Raw genomic sequence first — 18,222 nt, 5'->3', positions numbered from 1 at the left:
TGTTGTATATCGTTGACAACACACCATGAGCAACTCTTGCAGACCATCTGCACTGCTCAGAAAACTTCACATCTGCCTGCACAATTACCCCCCGGTCCTTTTCAATCTCTACCATTGTCAGTCTGGTACCACAGAGTTGATACGATACTCTGGGATTACTGCTTCCCTTATGTAGTACTTTACATTTGTCAATGTTAAACTTCATTTGCCACCTCTCAGCCCATCTGCTCAACTTTTCTAGATCCTGTTGCAGCAGTGCATTGTCATTAGTTTCATTAACAACCCTGCCAACCTTCATCTTGTTTGCAAACTTGGACATTAAGCCTGATATACCATCATCAATATCATTTATAAATACGGAAAACAACAATGGACCCAACACTGAACCCTGAGGGTCTCCACTAATAACATTAGTCCACGAAGAGCAGTGTCCACTGATTACCACTCTCTGTCTTCTCCCACTCAACCATCCCTTTATCCATAGCAGCAATTTGTCTCCAATGCCACACTGCTCCAATTTGTGCAGCAGTCCTCCATGTGCAACAGTATCAAAGGCTTTTCTAAGATCCAAATATATGATATCAAAGTTATTCTTTGCATCCAGTTCCTTTGTGACTACATCATAGTATCCAATAAAATTTGTCAGACAAGACTTCCCCTTAACAAACCCATGCTGTGTCCGAGCTATAACTGAAGTCTTGTCTAGATGATCCTACAATGCTTCTTTAACCAGTGCCTCCATTAATTTCCCTGGAACAGAAGTTAACTTAACAGGTCTGTAATCACTTGTCTCCCTTTGTTCCTCCTTTGTGGATTGCGGTCACATTTGTGCATCTCCAGTCCATGGGTACCTTGCCTGAGTTCAGGGAAGCTCTCATAATTATGGCTAAGGGTTTGCTTACTTCCTTTACCACCTCTTTTAATATAACTAGTTAGATTCCGTTCACCCCAGGTGCCTTTCTTGTGTTTATCTTCAACAATTTCTCCTCCACTTTACTCTCAGTTATTACAAGATTATCTAGCTTACTGCCAGAGTTGAATACACCTCTGGCATTCCCCTCGCTGAATAACTCCTCGTGTGTGAATGTCGATGCAAAATATTCACATTTAGTTGGTTAGCCACCTGAGCAGGATCATTAAAAGTTGAACCATCAATATCCAGTGGACCAATCTGATTAATCCCTTTTTCTTCTAGAGTTTACATAAGTAAAGAACTCTGTTGTTTTTCTTTGCATCCTTTGCCAAAGATTTCTCATAAGCTGCCTTTGCCTGCCTAATCTCCTTTGTGACTTGGTTAGAGATATCTTTCATAGGGTTCCATGCATGTCACCCAATAATTTATATATATCCCATGCATTTTTCTTCTCTGCCAGATGTCTCATTAATTCATCTGACATTCATTTAGGCCTAAACATTGAACAATATTTCTTAGTTGGTATGTAAAGTCTAGTAGCTTCCAAGATACATTCTTTGAATGCCTCCCATTTTGAATTTGCTGTTGGTAACATCATCAGTTGGTCCCACCGTATAGAGTTTAAATTCTGTCTCAGACAACTGTAGTCACCTTTACAAAAGCAAGAACCCTTCACTTTACCCGTGATGGTAGTTACCTCTTTGAGTAAATCCCACTTCAGCATACTGTGATCACTGCCACCTAGTGGTTCGTTTATCTGCAGATTCTTGATGCATGAAGAATCATTACTGATAATCAGATCAAGAGTATTACTCCCTTTAGTTGCCTCCCGAACATGCTGCTGTAGAAAACAATCATCCAATAAATCCACAAAAGCCTTGCTAGTGTGTGAGTGACCAATCCACAAATTCCAGTCAGTATATGCAGGAAATTAAAATCCCCCTTTATAAGACACTCTAATTTACTGGCCCACTCTATTTCTCTGCACAATTGCTCATTATACTCATCAGATTCATTAGGCCTATAACACACACCTACTCTAATTTTTCCTTTCCCAGTGCTTATGTCACACCAAACATACTCAACGTTGCATTGTCCACCAACTATCAACTGGATACACTTCCTTAGATTTTATGTGTTTCTTAACTAACAGCATAACCCCTCCTCCCTTCCTGTCCATCATTTCTGTACATATTGTACTTCCCAAATTCCAGTTTTGCACTGCTTATATCTATGTGACACCATGTCTCTAATATCCCAACAATATCTGCCTTTGATGTCTTGACTAGCACTTCAAGCGCATCGAATTTATTAACTATACTCCTAGCATTGGTGTACATGCAAGTATACATGCACCTGTTTCTACTCTTAGTTACCCTAACAGAGCCCATGTATTTACTTGTTCCACGATGACTGCTAGCAGTCTTGGAAATTCCCATTGCCTTGCTTTCCAGGCTCAATTGCATTTCAATAGAAGTAGTGGAAGAATCACTTTTACCTCTGCCAGCGGCTACTGTTAATCTATTAGTCCATGTATCCCCCCCCAAGCTAGCAGTTTTCTGACCCACCTAACTCTGTCTCGATAGCATCGGCAAATATTCTTGCACCCTTTCTATTTAAGTATATCCCATACCTGTAGAAGCAGTCTCTCTCTCCTGTTAACAAGCACAGACCAGGCTGAGAAAAATTCTACCCCTTGAGCCTTGCACAATCACTCCAGGGCCGAATTGATCGACAAGGCTCTCATCATATACTCCCTCCTATCATGTCTGGGCAGAATTGCAGACATTTTCAAATTGAATTCTAACTCTCAGCTTTTTTTTCAGCATTTTCTTGTACTTGTTAAGTAATTCTGCTGGTTGGCACATTGGCACTAATACCATTAGTGCCAAAGTGTAAAACAATATCACCCTTTGTGCCCTTAAAGGATGGTATCTGCCCTACAATGGGCAGATACCATCCTTTAAGGGCACATTGGGAGCACCACTGCAAAAAATTGGAAAGTTTTTGTGGTGCCGTATTTTGCGGTGGTTCTCCCGATGTAGCATGCATTACAGCCCGATCGTAACGCATGCTACATTGGGAGCACCACCGCAAAATACATCACCACAAAAACTTCCAATACATGTGCTTATTACCATTATAATAGCTTCAGAACCAATCAAACCAGCACCGAACTTACACAACATGTACATCCTCACAACCCCCTAGTCGATTCAGCCATTGCAATTATTAAATTAGGATCTAGTTACAAAATCTTCCAACATGAGGCACTTGTCATAGAATGGTGTCGCCATAACACTAAATTTAACATTCTAAATACGAACCTACCAACCAACCTTTCTCCGGTCTGGAATCTTATGCACATAAGATTCTCACATGTCACAAAATGCATTATGGGAACATAGGAATTCTTTAAATACACAATTTCTTTTTCTCCTATCATTGCCAACTGAAGACGTTTAACACGAAAGTCGCTCGTTGTGACTATTGGCCTCGCTTGTTTCATATTAATTTTTTCAAATTTTTTCGAATGACAACCAGGGACGAGGTAGTGCACTTCTACTTCCTTGAGCAAATTTTAATTACAGGTTTTAACAATTCCGTATTCATTCAATTAACTTATTTCAACTTATTTTAAACTTCGTTTCCACTTCAACTCCATGTAACTAAGCAGATCAACTGAGGTGAGTACTGTCTATTAAGCTCTTATTGCTATTTACATTATTAAGTCAATTATACAACGGTACATTAAGAAGCTCTATAAATCATCTAAATTGCTATCAGATAAAAAGTTTACATTTAAATATGAGAAATGTAAAGTGGTGGGGGGAAAAAGGCAAAACAATTAATTACCATTCTCCTAGTGACAAATATGTCTAGCACAAAAGAACTTCCTCTCTTGGTCATTAAGAAAGCCCAAATCTAGATCTTTTAAAGGTTTGAAAAAAATGCTGTGTGGAGCAGGCTCGAATATATCTATTCAAGGTTCGAATGTCATTAAAAATCTACCAAGAATGTAACAGAGACTTAGATCGCAAAATGAGTAGGAGAGAATAGAAAAATTTTGCTGATTGTGGATAACTGCACCCTTCATTGCCAACTGAATCACACATATGCAATCACTGTTAAGTTCCTGACACTATGTCAGTTCTTCAGACACTGGATCAAGGCATAATTCAGTGCTTTGTGAAAAATTATCAAAGAATGCTATTAAACAAAATTGTGCTGTATCTCAAAAGCAAAACATGATGTGCAACCAAAGAAATGTACTTATGCATTTCAGCATGGGATGAGGTTAACAAAAAAGTGATCACAAACTGCTTCAAGCATATTAGATTTGTCCCTTGAATAATACAATGAAGGAAGTTTTTTTTTGTTTTGGTTTTTTTTTAGGAGCATTAGCAACTAAGGCCATATTGCTCCGGGATATGCGGTGGTCATTCCCTGACCTTTCCACATCCTCCGTATTTGGTGGTGACGGGCTCGAACCCCGGTGTAATCAAGAAGCGTGTGCTACGCACTGCTGCTCCTTCCCACCTGGCTACGGAGGCACCTATGAAGGAAGCTTCACACGCCTCTTCCTTTATTAATGGTGAAGAACAGACTGAAAATAGTGAAGAAATTTTTGAAGATGAGCATCATCACCTAAACTTAGAAGGATACATGTTTCAAAGATTATGCCAAAGTGGATGTAGACATTGTACATTGTGTTTCAGGATGTGCAAGAATGAAGAGGAACTCACTGCAGACATAATAGAACCTGAAATTTGTAATTATGATTGTTAACAAAAACGGACCCACTGTGGCTGAATAAGTAGTTTTGATGAAGGCCTTTCACCTAAGAATTAGAACTTCTATGTAATTTTTTTTCAAGCACAGCCTAATTGTTGGACAGACAACTTGTGTAGTCGAGACCCATGAATGTTTTTTATATAATGCCAAGGCCTAACTGTGAAAGTGAATGTGCCTTCATAATTCTTTTTTTAAAATATGCTCTGCCACTGAAACAGTACATCTGGCAGATTGTTTTAAAGTCTGAATCCGATTTCCCTGTCTATGGTTAGGCCGTGATATATATATATATATATATAAGTTATATTAATATTAAATTAAATTAAGTATGCATAAGCATTTTTTTCATTACCTATATTAGACCATTTACCAAAATTGTTGCCCCCATGATTCATCTATAATGCTACTAAAACACTGACTCAAATCAATAAAATACCTTTATTAAATAAATAAAATACATGTACTGACTGTATAAACTGTATATTAAAATAAAATATAATAAAATAAGATGATATTGTAACAAGAAATATAAAATAAAAGTGCTAAATATATGTTTAAAATTATTAAAAACCACTAAAACAGTAGCTTTCGGCAGCAGCGGCCACCTTCATCAGCAATAATGGTTACAGGTTATCCAACAATCTACATATGTACACTTATACGTCAACCAGCAGGTACGCAACACGAGCTGCGGCGCTTGTGTTTGGTCCACTTCCCGTGCATTTTCCCTCTGTATAAGGCAATGGTCAGGCCACGCCTTGAGTACTGCGTACAGGTCTGGAGGCCTCATTTTAGGAAGGATGTACGGATGTAGATTTGCTTGAGCGTGTACAGAGAAGGGCAACAAGATTGGTGAGGGGAATGAAGGGATCCTCTTACCAAGAGAGGCTTAAGTTCTGCAAATTGCAGTGGCTGGAGACTAGGCACCTGCGCAGTGATCTGATTGAGGGGTATAAGGCCTTGAATGGGTTGAGCATGCTGAATTCTGATGGGATCCTTCCACTTGTTCAGATTACGAACCTAAGGGGGCATAAATTCAAATTAAGAAAAGACAGATGTAGAATAGATGTGCGGAAATTTGCCTTTAGCCAGCGGGTGGTTAATTGCTGGAACAAACTTCCATCTGTCGTTGTGGAAGTTGATAGGTTAAATAAATTTAAGGAGGAACTGGACAGGCATTTGGAGGGAATGGTGTGATTTTTTTTTTTTTTTTTTTTGGCTGATGCTGCATAAGCTCATACACTTGCTTTCTTGCATCACATGCCACTACTACTACTACTACTACTACTTAGCTGTTAAATTTATAGTTAAGTGTGAACGAAGTTTGTAACTTGATTTGTGTGTAAGAAACTTGATAAAAAATATTGTCAAGAATTATATTATTTGTGTGCTGCCTTAAATGAAAGTTAGGAAGTTTAATTTCCTGCTGAATTGAACTTGCTAACAAAAATATGCAAAACGCAGTAGGTGTCATTCATTAGGAGTGCAGTTAATGGCATAGTAAAGGCACAGCATAACATGTAAATAAAATATTTCACACACATTGTTACATAAGAAATAGAAACATGAAGATACAGTAATGTGAATTTATTTGTTTTGTAAAATGCAGGGAGTTACGGAAGAATTTTTCTTGTGAAGTAAACAAAATCTAATGCTCATAAAAAAATATAGTACACTCATTCTTTTTTTAAAATCTATGTTCTCTGTTACTGATAGTTGAAAAAAAAGTTCTACTTAAAAAAAAAAAGTGTTAAACAAGAACTTTTATAATTATTCTTTTTAGCAAAAAATAAATTGTTAATTTCATTAATGAGAATAACCTTTCTCAGCTTAATCAAATTGATTTCTCACTTACTGATTAAAGAGAATAAACCAATGGTTTTCTTTTTGTAATTATTTGCAAGTTTCTTGCAACTATAGTTTGGGTTTAGTTATCATTGCATAACACCATATAGCCATTATACTATAATACCAGGAACTCATTTTATGCCTCATGTGGTTACGCTCCTGGTCAGTCCAAGTATAAAAAAGGTAAACATGTAACTGTTATTAACTATTCCTTCTTTAACCAGCTTTTTACTATCTGATCCTTATTTTTATGCCTTACAATCTGTTAGAGCAATTTAAGGGAAAAAAAATATGCTACTGCTATCTTCTTCCTATCTTGTTTTGCCTAATTAGCATCTTCTATCTCCTCTTCTGATCCACAGAAGGCTGCTATTTTTGTATATAACCCCAAGGGCTCACATCTGGTGAGTATGGGTTTGGCACACCCAGGGTCCTGAGTTGGATATCATCATTCTTCTCTTTCTTGGTGATTCCCTTCTACTTCTGACTGATGTGTTCATTCTCTCTCTCTCTCTCTCAGGGTAATTCGGAATTTTTTTTTTTTTTTTTGGCTGGTGCAGCAAAAGCCTTAGGCTTCCTTGCACCATATGTCTAGTGATCATGATAATAATAATAATATCTGATTTTATGTTTGTTGTCAGGCTAACGGTGTTTTTTTTTTATCAGTAAGCTGTTAAATTTAAATTTAACAGCTAACTTTTAATTTAACATGGCTAACTAGCAGCCTAACTCCTGATCTACCTACAACCATTAAAAATACAATCAGAAACAGATAGCTTTGTCAATTACAATCTAGATATACTCAGTGGTGCTAGCCCTTGAAAATGTGCCATTCATTGTATTTTATTTAAAATTGGTATTTTGTCTATCTATATATAAATTCCTTATTAATTTTAATAAATTTCTCCTAAGGGGAATGCACTTGTTTCTGACTCAAGATACAAACTGTACCTGTTGTTTCAGCTTTTTATAGCTAAAAAATGTATTCCTTAATTTCAGCTTAAATAAATTTATTCCTGTCTTTCAGCTTAAATAAACACACACACACAGATTACAGGAAGGTGAAAAATCTGTCACTTTAACACATTTTACAAAAAAAAAAAAAATAAATTATAAATGAAATATTAAGAAAGCAATCAGGCAGTCTATATCAATGGCTACATTTGTCTTTAAGAATCTATGTAATAAAGAGTAACATTTCTCTCTTTTAGTGGCATTGCTTATTCAGTAAACTTTATAACTACTCTTGCAAATAACAGCTATCATTGGTCAACACCAAAAATGTTTCTGGCTTGAAAATAGTCAATTCTTCTTAATTTTAGCATGAGAAAAATGAATATAACATTTAAAACTCTTAGCTATCAGTGTCATGATATAGCCCCTCTTATGATTTAAGGGAATATTGGTAAATACTAATTTTGGAGTTTAGAGAATAGATAGGTTGGTAACACTGAAACAGGAACTGATACACCATGTTTTTGGTTTTTTTTTTATTTTTTTTTTTTTTTTTTTTTTTTGTATTTCTGTGTATTTGTATTTATCATTTACCTTGCAAGTGATGTTCTGTTTTTTTTTCTTTTCAGGTTTATGGACAAAAATTACATAAAAAGCCAGGATGCCACGTAAATGTATTAATAGTGTTGACACTTTTTGTTATGTGTGTAGTGATGTGACATTTTCCACTCAGAAACGCCAATTGACTCCACTTGTGAAGACAGCCTACTACCATTATTTTGGCTGTAAGGTAGGGGATGAAGACAAACCCTGGGCATCTCATATTGCTGCAGCACATGCTGTAAATCTCCATGGGTGGTTGAATAACAAAGGACGTTCAATGCCTTTTGCCATCCCAATGATTTGGAGGGAGCTTTCAAATCATGTAAATGACTGTTATTTCTGAATGGTGCCTCCTCTTCAGCATGGCATGTCAAAAAAAAGGAAGTGGACTGTGGAATACCCCAACATCCCATCAGCTATTCGACCAGTGGCACATGGGGATGGTCTGCCTGTACCTCGCCCTCCCACTTTGGAGTCTGATGAAGGTGGGGACAGTGTGAGGAATGATGGTCAACCTGGACCTTCAACATCACAGGATCCTGATTTTGTGCCAGAACCTAATTCGCTGAGTGAGTCACAGAATCACTCAAGGTGAACTAAGTGATCTAATTCGAGACCTAGATCTATCGAAAGATAAAATAGAGCTTCTGGGATCAAGGCTCCAACAGTGGAATCTTCTGCAACCAAATGTCAAGGTGTCCATGTACAGGAGCAGGCAGAATGCTTTGAATCCATATTTTAAAAGTGAAAACAACCTTGTTGCCTGCTGTTGTTGTTATTTGGTTTTTAGGAGCATTAGAAACTAAGACCATATTGTTCTGGGTGTTGCCTGCTGTGGTCTCAAAGATGACAGCTTGGAATGTGGAGCACGACCCACAGGACTGGAGGCTATTCATAGACTCATCAAAGCCAAGTTTAAAAGTGTTTTGCTCCACAATAGCAACACTCTTCCTTCAACTCCTCTAGGTCATGCTGTCCACATGAAGGATACATATGAGAATATGAAATTAATTCTGGAAGCAATGAAGTACAAAGACCACCAATGGCAGATCTGTGGAGACCTGAAGGTGATTGCAATACTGCTGGGCATACAGTTGGGATACACAAAATACTGCTGTTTCCTGTGTGAGTGGGATAGTCAAGCTAGGTCCTCACACTAAAGAGAAAAGTCTGGCCTATATGGGAAAATCTGCACCCCGGGGGAAAAAATGTCCAGCACAATCCTCTGGTTGATCAAAGCAAAATTCTTCTGCCCCCTTTACACATTAAAAAAACTTTGAGAGAGTCCTCCAGGGTAATGAGAATGCAGCTTGGGAAGCCTTTAAAGGTGTTGTGCATGACTTCCTGGGAAACCGAAGAGCTGAAACTATGCTGAGACTGTGAACAACCTTCTAGAAAAGCAGCATCAATTAGGCTGCAACATGTCACTGAAAATCCACTTTTTTGACTCTCATCTGGACTTCTTCCCTGCTGCCTTTTTGCTGCCAGTGAGTGATGAGCACGGTGAGCGATTCCACCAAGACATTTCAGCAATGGAAAGAAGATATCAGGGTAGGTGGAATGCTTCTATGCTTGCTGACTACTTTTGGACAGTAATAAGAGATGCCCCAGAAGTAGAATACAAGTGACAAGAAGTGAAAGTACTTTCAGTTCCTGTGCTGTTTTCTTGTGTTCTTGTTTTTTTATGTTTTAATTAAAAACAAATATGATTTATGTTGTATCAAGGAAACGTAAATATGAAATTATTTTAATATTACTTTTCACTCCGACTACTACTGAAATTACTATATTCTTAGACAATTGTGAAAATAGTGTATCTCAAAAACTAGAGCTAATAAAAAATTTCTGAAGTCATATTCGTTTTTCTCGACGCAAAATTAGTAAAGTTTGCCTATTTTAAGAAAGGAAACAAATTCAAAGAATTTCTTTGAACAGTGATTTGGATGGCCATATAGCATTTGAGTGAGTTGGTTTGCCATCAACTTTAGAATAGCTGCGCTAAATAGAAAAAGAAAATATTAGTGTAGTACAGCTGAAAAAAATGCATGCCTCATTAAATCTATGGTTAATCTCTTCCATAAATAGCAAATTATGATAATAGATTTAATTGCATACAAAGCTTTTGCTGCCATTACAACTAGTCATGCAGTTGATGAGGTGTATGACTAGTTATAATGGCAGCAGAGTTCAGGTTCCTGGATTCGAGAATTAAAGTTTGGTTCATTTGGTCTTCTTTGCCTCGACCAAAGGGACTCCTTTGTTGGGATTGGGACTCTCTTCTTTCGTGGCCCTGGATGCATTGCATCCAACCCACAAGAACACTAAAAATAGGTAAGTCCAAACAACACTAAAACACTAAAAAACAGAACAAACTAAAGATATAGAAGTCTGGATGCGGTGACCGAGTCTCGGTAAACTAACGCAATTCAAGGAAAGATATAATGTCACACAAAGAATAAATTTTTAACAGCATGTGCATACCTGAATGCAGCAACATAACTGTGAAGACTTGTTCCTCACTGATTTCTTATATAACAGTGCATCAAGATTTCAATTCCACACAACCCAAAATATTTATCCTTCAAAGCACAAACCTATCAACATTAGACAAAAATGAAAAACTGATAAAAGTAGAATTTTGAATAAACAACTGTGTCAGTAGCATAATACTTACTTGCATCACTAATGGTGCAAGAGTTTTTTCAACAGACCGTGTCCGAATTTCTAAATTCTTTGGGTCCCATTTCAAGGCAACAGATGGCAAAATTCCTAGCTCAGACATCTTTTATAATCTGGCAATTTTGAACTCCTATATTTTTTTATTATCTATAAAAATATATTAGATGTTAAACTAGGTAAAATGAATATATACAAAATAACACTTAAATAAAACTTTAATCTGTAAATAATTTTAAAGAGCACCTCAATGATTATAAAAATATAATGGCTTAGAACTGTAATAAAACTAAGAACTCTAAATAATAAATGCTAATATTAAATATAGCAGATTATAAATTAATTCCAGGTTTTGAGACCATCTCATTTAAATATGTTTAGGAAATAGTTGAAAATCTGAAATATATCTACAGGCACACAGTTAGGCAATTCATTGCTAGATTTGCATAATGCATAGTTCAAGCTTGTACAACTAGATATATGAGGTAACATTTAAAAAGTTCCTGAAATTTTACTATAAAAGTTTATTGAGTGAACACTTATGCTTACTAACCTAATCATCTTCAAAATACCTTCCTTCTGCACATGCGTGTGTGCACACACACTTCCCCTATCGGTCTTCCCAAGCTTTGAAACATGCTTTAAAGTCGTGTTTCTTTAGTGCACGTATGGCTGCTTCAGTATTTTCTTCAATGCCATCCACTATACCAAAATGACGACCCATCCCGAAACACCATTTTCAGTTTAAGTCAAACAGTGTAAGGTCAGGGGAGTAGGGAGGCTGCTGCATTACTGTGATAAAAACTGCTACACTGTCATCACCGTGTTACTGGGCACATTGTCACAGTGCAAGATAAAGACATCCTTCCATTTTTGCCTCAATTTCTCATGCAAACATGTCAAAACCTGTTGTTAGCATGCAGCGGCAATGCTTCTCTCCTAGTCACAAATTTGTGGTGCACTATGCCATCAACATCGCAAAAAATTATCAGCAACTTTGACATTGGATTTTGTTGCATGAGACTTCTTTGGGCATGGGGACAATTTTGCATACCATTCAGATGATTCCACCTTAATCATAGATGAACACCCAATTCTCATCCCCAGTGACCACTTTTCTTAGGAAGCTCAGATCGTGCATAAAATTTTCAAACAAATCACCTACAATGGCCTTCCTGTAGCCCATTTGATCGGGTGATCAAATGGGAAACAAACTTTGTTCCCCATTTGTCCCCCAGCAACCTTTGAACAAACTTTGCACACACGCAATGCATCCCTAAATCATATGTTAAGATTCTGTGTACTGAGTACATGACAGTCCAACTTCATGAGCAGTCAATCTCAACAACGGTCATTTGCCTACTGTTCCACATGAATTCCTTCACTGTCATGACATTTTCACTGTCTCATGACATCAAAGAGGATCTACTGTACGATTCATCTTCCAATGTTTCCTGTTTGTAAACTGCTGTTTTTTCAAAGAATCATCGCCACAAACTTTCTGTAATGCTTGCAACATCTCTGTATAACTTTTCCCAAGTTTAAAGAAAAACCTGTTGTTAGCATGCTGTTAAAACCATGACATTCCATAATCAATCAGCTGTGACGCAAGAGTGAAGTGGTCAAGCCAGTTCCCACTTGACATGTGTGCACACCAAGGTCAACATCAACGCTCCATAAAAACTTTTAACTATTAACTTTTTGTATGTACTATAGGATAACTACAGTATATTATGAAAAATATCTGAATACCCCTAGAATCTGGGAAAAATAAACCATACCCACCAAGTATCACAAATAGATATAAAAGTAGCAAATCAATTAATCACTGATCTGCCCACTTGCATCAAGGCATTGTGACTTCCAAGTCATGGTGCTACCACAGTTGGGAAACATTCAGGAAGACTGCAAAAAGAAATGAAAACAGAACAGCGAATACTTAAAAGAGTGGTTTTGAAAGGTATCAGTTGGTTGGTCAGTTGTTAGGAGTTTTATGATACATCACCATCTTAAGGCTATTGTGCACCAAACCTGCCATCAGTGCTCAATGAATACCATAAAGCATGAGTTCAGGTAGGTAACAGAACTGGCATTAGTACATTTTCAAAAGTGGAATATGAGGTTTCAATTTGGCTTTGATTGTTTAACTTCAGATATAAAATGTGTTGGTTTTAAGGGATGTATATTTTCAATTAGAAATGAATTTATCGCTTTTAATTACTATGATCTTCTTTATAATTTTGTTTATTTCCTTATTTATTCATATTCAAAATTTGTATAATTTAGTTTGACATATGTTTGTCAGTTTCCAAAAAATTAAATTTCCATTTAGGATACAGCTCTAAAACGGTGTTCTCAGGCCTGCCGCTAGTTAGTACACCAGACCGAACCTATTGGTAACTCTTTAGGAGGCTTCCAGATCAGCTAGTGTATAATCTTGCTACTTCTACTCTGCCAGATAGTGACTGGAGGGAGTCCGAGTAGTGTGTATGCGGGAGGGGGGCATTGTCGAGGCCACATTGTGCCAAGGATCTGGGTACATTCTTACCATGTGTATGCCATATCCAAAAATTTCATTACTTCATACAGCATGACCAACTCCCCCTACATATTCTTACTATTGAATACACCATGAATTGTCAAACTAATAGAGTAAGCTTATCTGCGAAAAGATCTAAACCTCCCAAACACTTCCTAGTTCATTTCACAAATATATGTAGTCTCAATTCTAATCTCAACGACGCTCATTTCCACTTGCAATCTGCCAAACCTCATGTACTTTTTCTGATGGGTGATTCGACTACTGCTCATCTCAGTTGCACAAATGATTCGCTGCATGATTCTTTCGCCTCAAAGGTGGTACTTGTGCCTATGTCCATTCCGATATTTCCTGTCAGAGACTTGGTAATTTGGAATCTCCTCTTTTTGATCTTCTCTGGCTTAAAATCTCTCTACCTCATTCTGTAAAATTTATGTGTTATCTCTACCATTCTCCCAACTCCACTAATCACTTGTAGATCTTCAACTTCCTCTCTTTACAACTTGACTTTCTCCAGTCCAACTTTTCTAACAGTGAGGTAATTATCCTTGGTAATTTTAATGTTCACAACTCCAGTAGCCTTCTGTTTTCTAGTCACACCGACCCAGCTGGTCGAAATGCTGAGGCTTTTGCAATTACTAATGACCTTGCATAGATTGTTCATTTACCTACAATAATACCGGACAATCCTAACCATACAGCCAACACGCTTGATCTTTTTCTCACAAACAACCCTTCTAAGTACATGGTTGAAGTGAGTGGTCCTTTAGGCATGCAGATCACAACTTGGTGATTGTTTCTTCTCCAATGGAGCCTTTATCTCATGGCTATTCCCAACTTCATATTGTTTTGCATTACAAGAATGCAAAATGGGGATGACCTGCGAGATTTCATTTCTTCTTTTCCTTGGCCAGATTATTGTTTAAAAACTTCTGATGTCAACGTTTGTTCAGATCGTGTCAGTGAAATTATCTTTGTAGGAATGGAATCCTTTATCCCACACTCCACTTTAAAATCTCGTCTTATACCTAAACCTTCGTTCTCCAATAAATGTGCTAAAGCCACCCAGGAGAAGAATGTTGCATATCATAATTGGCTTGTTTCCAATTCTTCAGTTTCATTTTCTGCCTACACTAAAGCTCACAACAATTGTAAAGCAGTTATTAATCTGTCCAAACTAGATTTTGAACAGGCTAAGAGTAGAAAACTTGCTTCTTGCCCTAATGGTAGCCAAGCATTCTGTTCTCTTGCCAAAGCTATTGGCTGAAACTTTTGCCCATCTCTGCTCCCACCTCTGTCAAAACCAGATGGTTCTGTTGCCACTTCAGACAAGGATAAAACTGACCATTTTTCTTCCAACTCATGTATTAATGATCTTGGTTAAACACCTCCCACCATTCCCAACACGCTCCACTCAATGCCTCCTGTGGTCTTCCGTCAAAAGGATGTCAGAAGGATTTTGACGAATCTTCATGCTCAGAAGGCTCCAAGTCCTGATGGTATTTCTCCACTTGTTCTCAAAACCTGTGCTCCTGAACTTACTCCTGTTCTTTGCCACCTTTTTTCACTTTCTTATTCCAAAGGTGTTTTTCCTTCTGCTTGAAAATTTGCTCATATCCAGCCAGTTCCAAAAAAAAAGTGACAAATCCCTCCCATCCAATTATCATCCCATTGCAATTACTTCTACTCTTTCTAAAGTAATGGAGAAATCAATTAACCGCCAACTCAAACTATCTAGAAACCTTCCGTCTGATCAATGATCGCGAGTATGGATTCCATTATTGTTGATCCACTGGTGATATTCTGGCTTATATTACCCATTTATGGACAAATTCAATGGAAATGTTCGGTGAAACACCAGCAGTTGCTCTTGATATCTTAAAGACTTTCGATTCTTTTTAGCATAAAGGTCTTCTAAACAAGCTTCCATCTTTATGGTTTGCCAAATGTTTTTTTGTAATTGGCTATCCAGTTTTCTCTCTGATTGCTCACTGAGTGTGATGGTAGATGGCTCTCTGTCTTCTAACTTCTCCACTAATGCTGGTGTCTCCCAAAGTTCATTTCTTTCCCCCCACTCTTTTCCTCTTGTATATTAATGACCTTCCATTGACTGGAAATCCTATTCATAGTTTTGCCGATGATTGCAGATTGCATTCCACTTTCCATTTTGAGAAACCTTGCCCTGCTCAATCAGCTTCAACGTCTTGAATATCCGCTACCAATTCCTTAAATGCCGATCTCCAGGTAATTCTCCAGTGGGGCAGAGACAACTTAGTTGATTTCAATCCTTCTAAAACTCAGTATCGTATTATATCTCGCAAAAAGGATTCTTCTGTTCCTATGCTATATTATCTTTGGTGACATTCCCATTTCTAGGCAAGATGATATATCTATTTTGGGGATTACTCTGACTTCTAATCTCACTTGGCACAAGCACATTATAAATATTGCTTCCTCTGCATCTAAAAACTTGGTTTTCTCTTTTGCTCTTGGCATTACTTTTCTTCCAAAAAGCTGTTCACTCTGTACAAATTACAAATCCGCCCTACCATGGAATATTGTTCCCACATCTGCGGGTGGTGCCCCCAAAACCTCTCAGGCTTCTAGATTCCATTCAGAAGAGGGCAGTTAGGTCAATCAATGACTCATTAAAAGAGTCTGTCCACTCGCTATCTCATAGATACTGTTTCTGCTGCATGCCTTTTCTACAGATACTTCCATGGGCACTGTTCTTCTGAATTGGCTTCTATAATTCCCGCTGTCTCTTTCAAAACAGTCCGAACACGTGTTACCACCATCCAACATCCGTTTACTGTCCAACTTCAAACTTACAGAACCAACTTTTCATCATCCTTGTTTATTCATTGAACTGCCGTTTTCTGGAAAAACCTTCCTTCGTATGTCTTTCCTGAAAATTACAGTCTACAGAAGTTCAAGTCTAATGTCAACAAATATCTTCTCTCATCTTCTCAACCTCCAACCCAAGCATGGTACTAAGTACCATAGGTTCTAATACCTCTCGTGTTTAGGGTTTTCATAAAAAATATATATATATATTCACTGGATTATTTTGGCTGTTTAACGGTTGTGTCTGCAGTTTCTCCTTGCATACATCCAGATTTTAACATGTACTCCCTTTCCCCTTTCCTGCTGGTGAACATTCTCTTTTTTTTTTATGAAAATATTAAATATTCCTTGTAGAGTACATTTAAATTTCTTCTAAAAAATACCTAAGAGCACAAATAACTTAAATTTTCTGTATTAAAAATATAGAGAAGTGAGAATCTTCAAGAGAGAAATAAAAAAATGCTGCCATGTCAATAGCTTGGAGAGCTATAAAACAGCAATGCATGCTAAAAGAATACCTATATTACACTCACAAGGTAATATGGCTCTTAAAATGCCTTGTGGATAATAAATTATTAAGCTCTTTTTACAAAAACTTCATGAACAAATCTGCATACATACCAGATTACTCAAAGAAAAAAAGCAACAAAAAATGGCAGGTCCTTCTGAAGGCTGACCAAGTGCGGTTAATTTCAATATGTCAAATCTGAATAACTGCACAGACCATCTCTTTTGACTGGCAACTTATTAACACTAATTAGAATCTTTTGAATAAAGGTTAAAATTATAATACTGCACCAAAAAAATAAGTTCCACGTATAGTATTTATTATATAAGTTCAAAGTAGGGTAACTATTCATTGGATAAGAAAGTTTAAAAAAAAAAAACAAAACTGAATAATATAAATCCCATTTGACACCCAATCTATCAAAAAATGAGTTTAATACTGAAAACAAAAATTTCTCTGTGAACATAATTGATTATGAATCCATATCGAACTTTATAATACAAGATAGTAATGCTTACTTAATGTTAAACTAACAAAAATACACATTGAAGAGTTTTGAAATTATACAGGCCAGATAAACCATTTAAGCTGTTTTTAGTCTTAAAGGCAAAGTTTGCGAAACATTAAAACCTTTAAAAAAATCAGTTATAAATAACATATCAAAAACACAGAATATTTGACTTCATTAATAAATATTGTTACACTGAACAGGAACATAAACTTTACTTCTCCCAATATTGAGTGTTCAAACAAATTTTCATCATTAAAAAGAATTAAATGCAGCAATAAACTTTTAGAAGATGACAAAGGCTCAAAACTAATAACTAAATTAACAACAATTTAACTAGATTATTGGATTCCTTATTAGAGAGTAATACCTATTCCACAATAAGGTCTTCTGACAAGTACAGTCGATTCCGGTTATTTGGGACACATCAGGACTAGTGCATTTTGGCCCGATTAAGTGGCTGCCCCAATTATCCGAAGTTTCACGTAAATACAGTAGTTAAAAATACAATGTACTCCCCCTTTACAATTAGTTCTCTGTACAATCAAATCACGTTACGACGAACTCACCATAGTAAAGTACCATTCACTATATGATGTGCAGTAAGCGCCGGTCATTATGATCACGTTTGTGAATTGAATTTTAATTCTATTAAACAGCGATTCTAATTAGCGAAAACAGGAGGAATGTTATCTACAGGCTATAAAAGTAAAGATATATTAACCACAAATTTACCCTATTTACCCTTGATTACCTTACCAATTAAAAAATTAAATGATACGGGAAATTCGGAAGAATATACGTGATAATCGGAATAATTAATACGTACTGTAATATGTACATACTAACTAAACTAGTTGACATTTCTGTTCACTGACATTTGTTGGTGGGGGCTGAAATTTAAAACAGTAAAAAGATAAGCAATCAAAAACAAAAAAAACACTGCACACACAAATTGAAAGTAACACAATATGCGCAAGTGGGAACGGAGTAACAAGTTACAAAGCTTTAAAAATAGGAATGAAGAGAAG

At 36.7% G+C, this 18,222-nt stretch overlaps 1 protein-coding gene across 1 annotated transcript in view; it reads right to left on the bottom strand.

The window, feature by feature from the left end:
- The window catches only part of LOC150085574 (catenin alpha-like), a 707,146-nt gene that overhangs the window by 607,238 nt on the left and 81,686 nt on the right, over positions 1-18,222 (bottom strand). Inside the window, exon 5 of the mRNA XM_090373354.1 lies at positions 10,788-10,939. Coding sequence (XP_090229480.1) covers positions 10,788-10,895 — 108 coding nt within the window. The 5' untranslated portion in view covers positions 10,896-10,939. The remainder of the gene's footprint in view (positions 1-10,787; positions 10,940-18,222) is intronic.

The sequence above is a fragment of the Mastigoproctus giganteus genome, chromosome 5 (assembly GCF_048544385.1).
Source record: "Mastigoproctus giganteus isolate SK-2022 chromosome 5, ASM4854438v1, whole genome shotgun sequence".
Classification (NCBI taxonomy): Eukaryota; Metazoa; Arthropoda; class Arachnida; order Uropygi; family Thelyphonidae; genus Mastigoproctus; species Mastigoproctus giganteus.
Note: the sequence above shows the minus strand (reverse complement) of the source record. Positions and strands in the feature narration are given on the sequence as shown.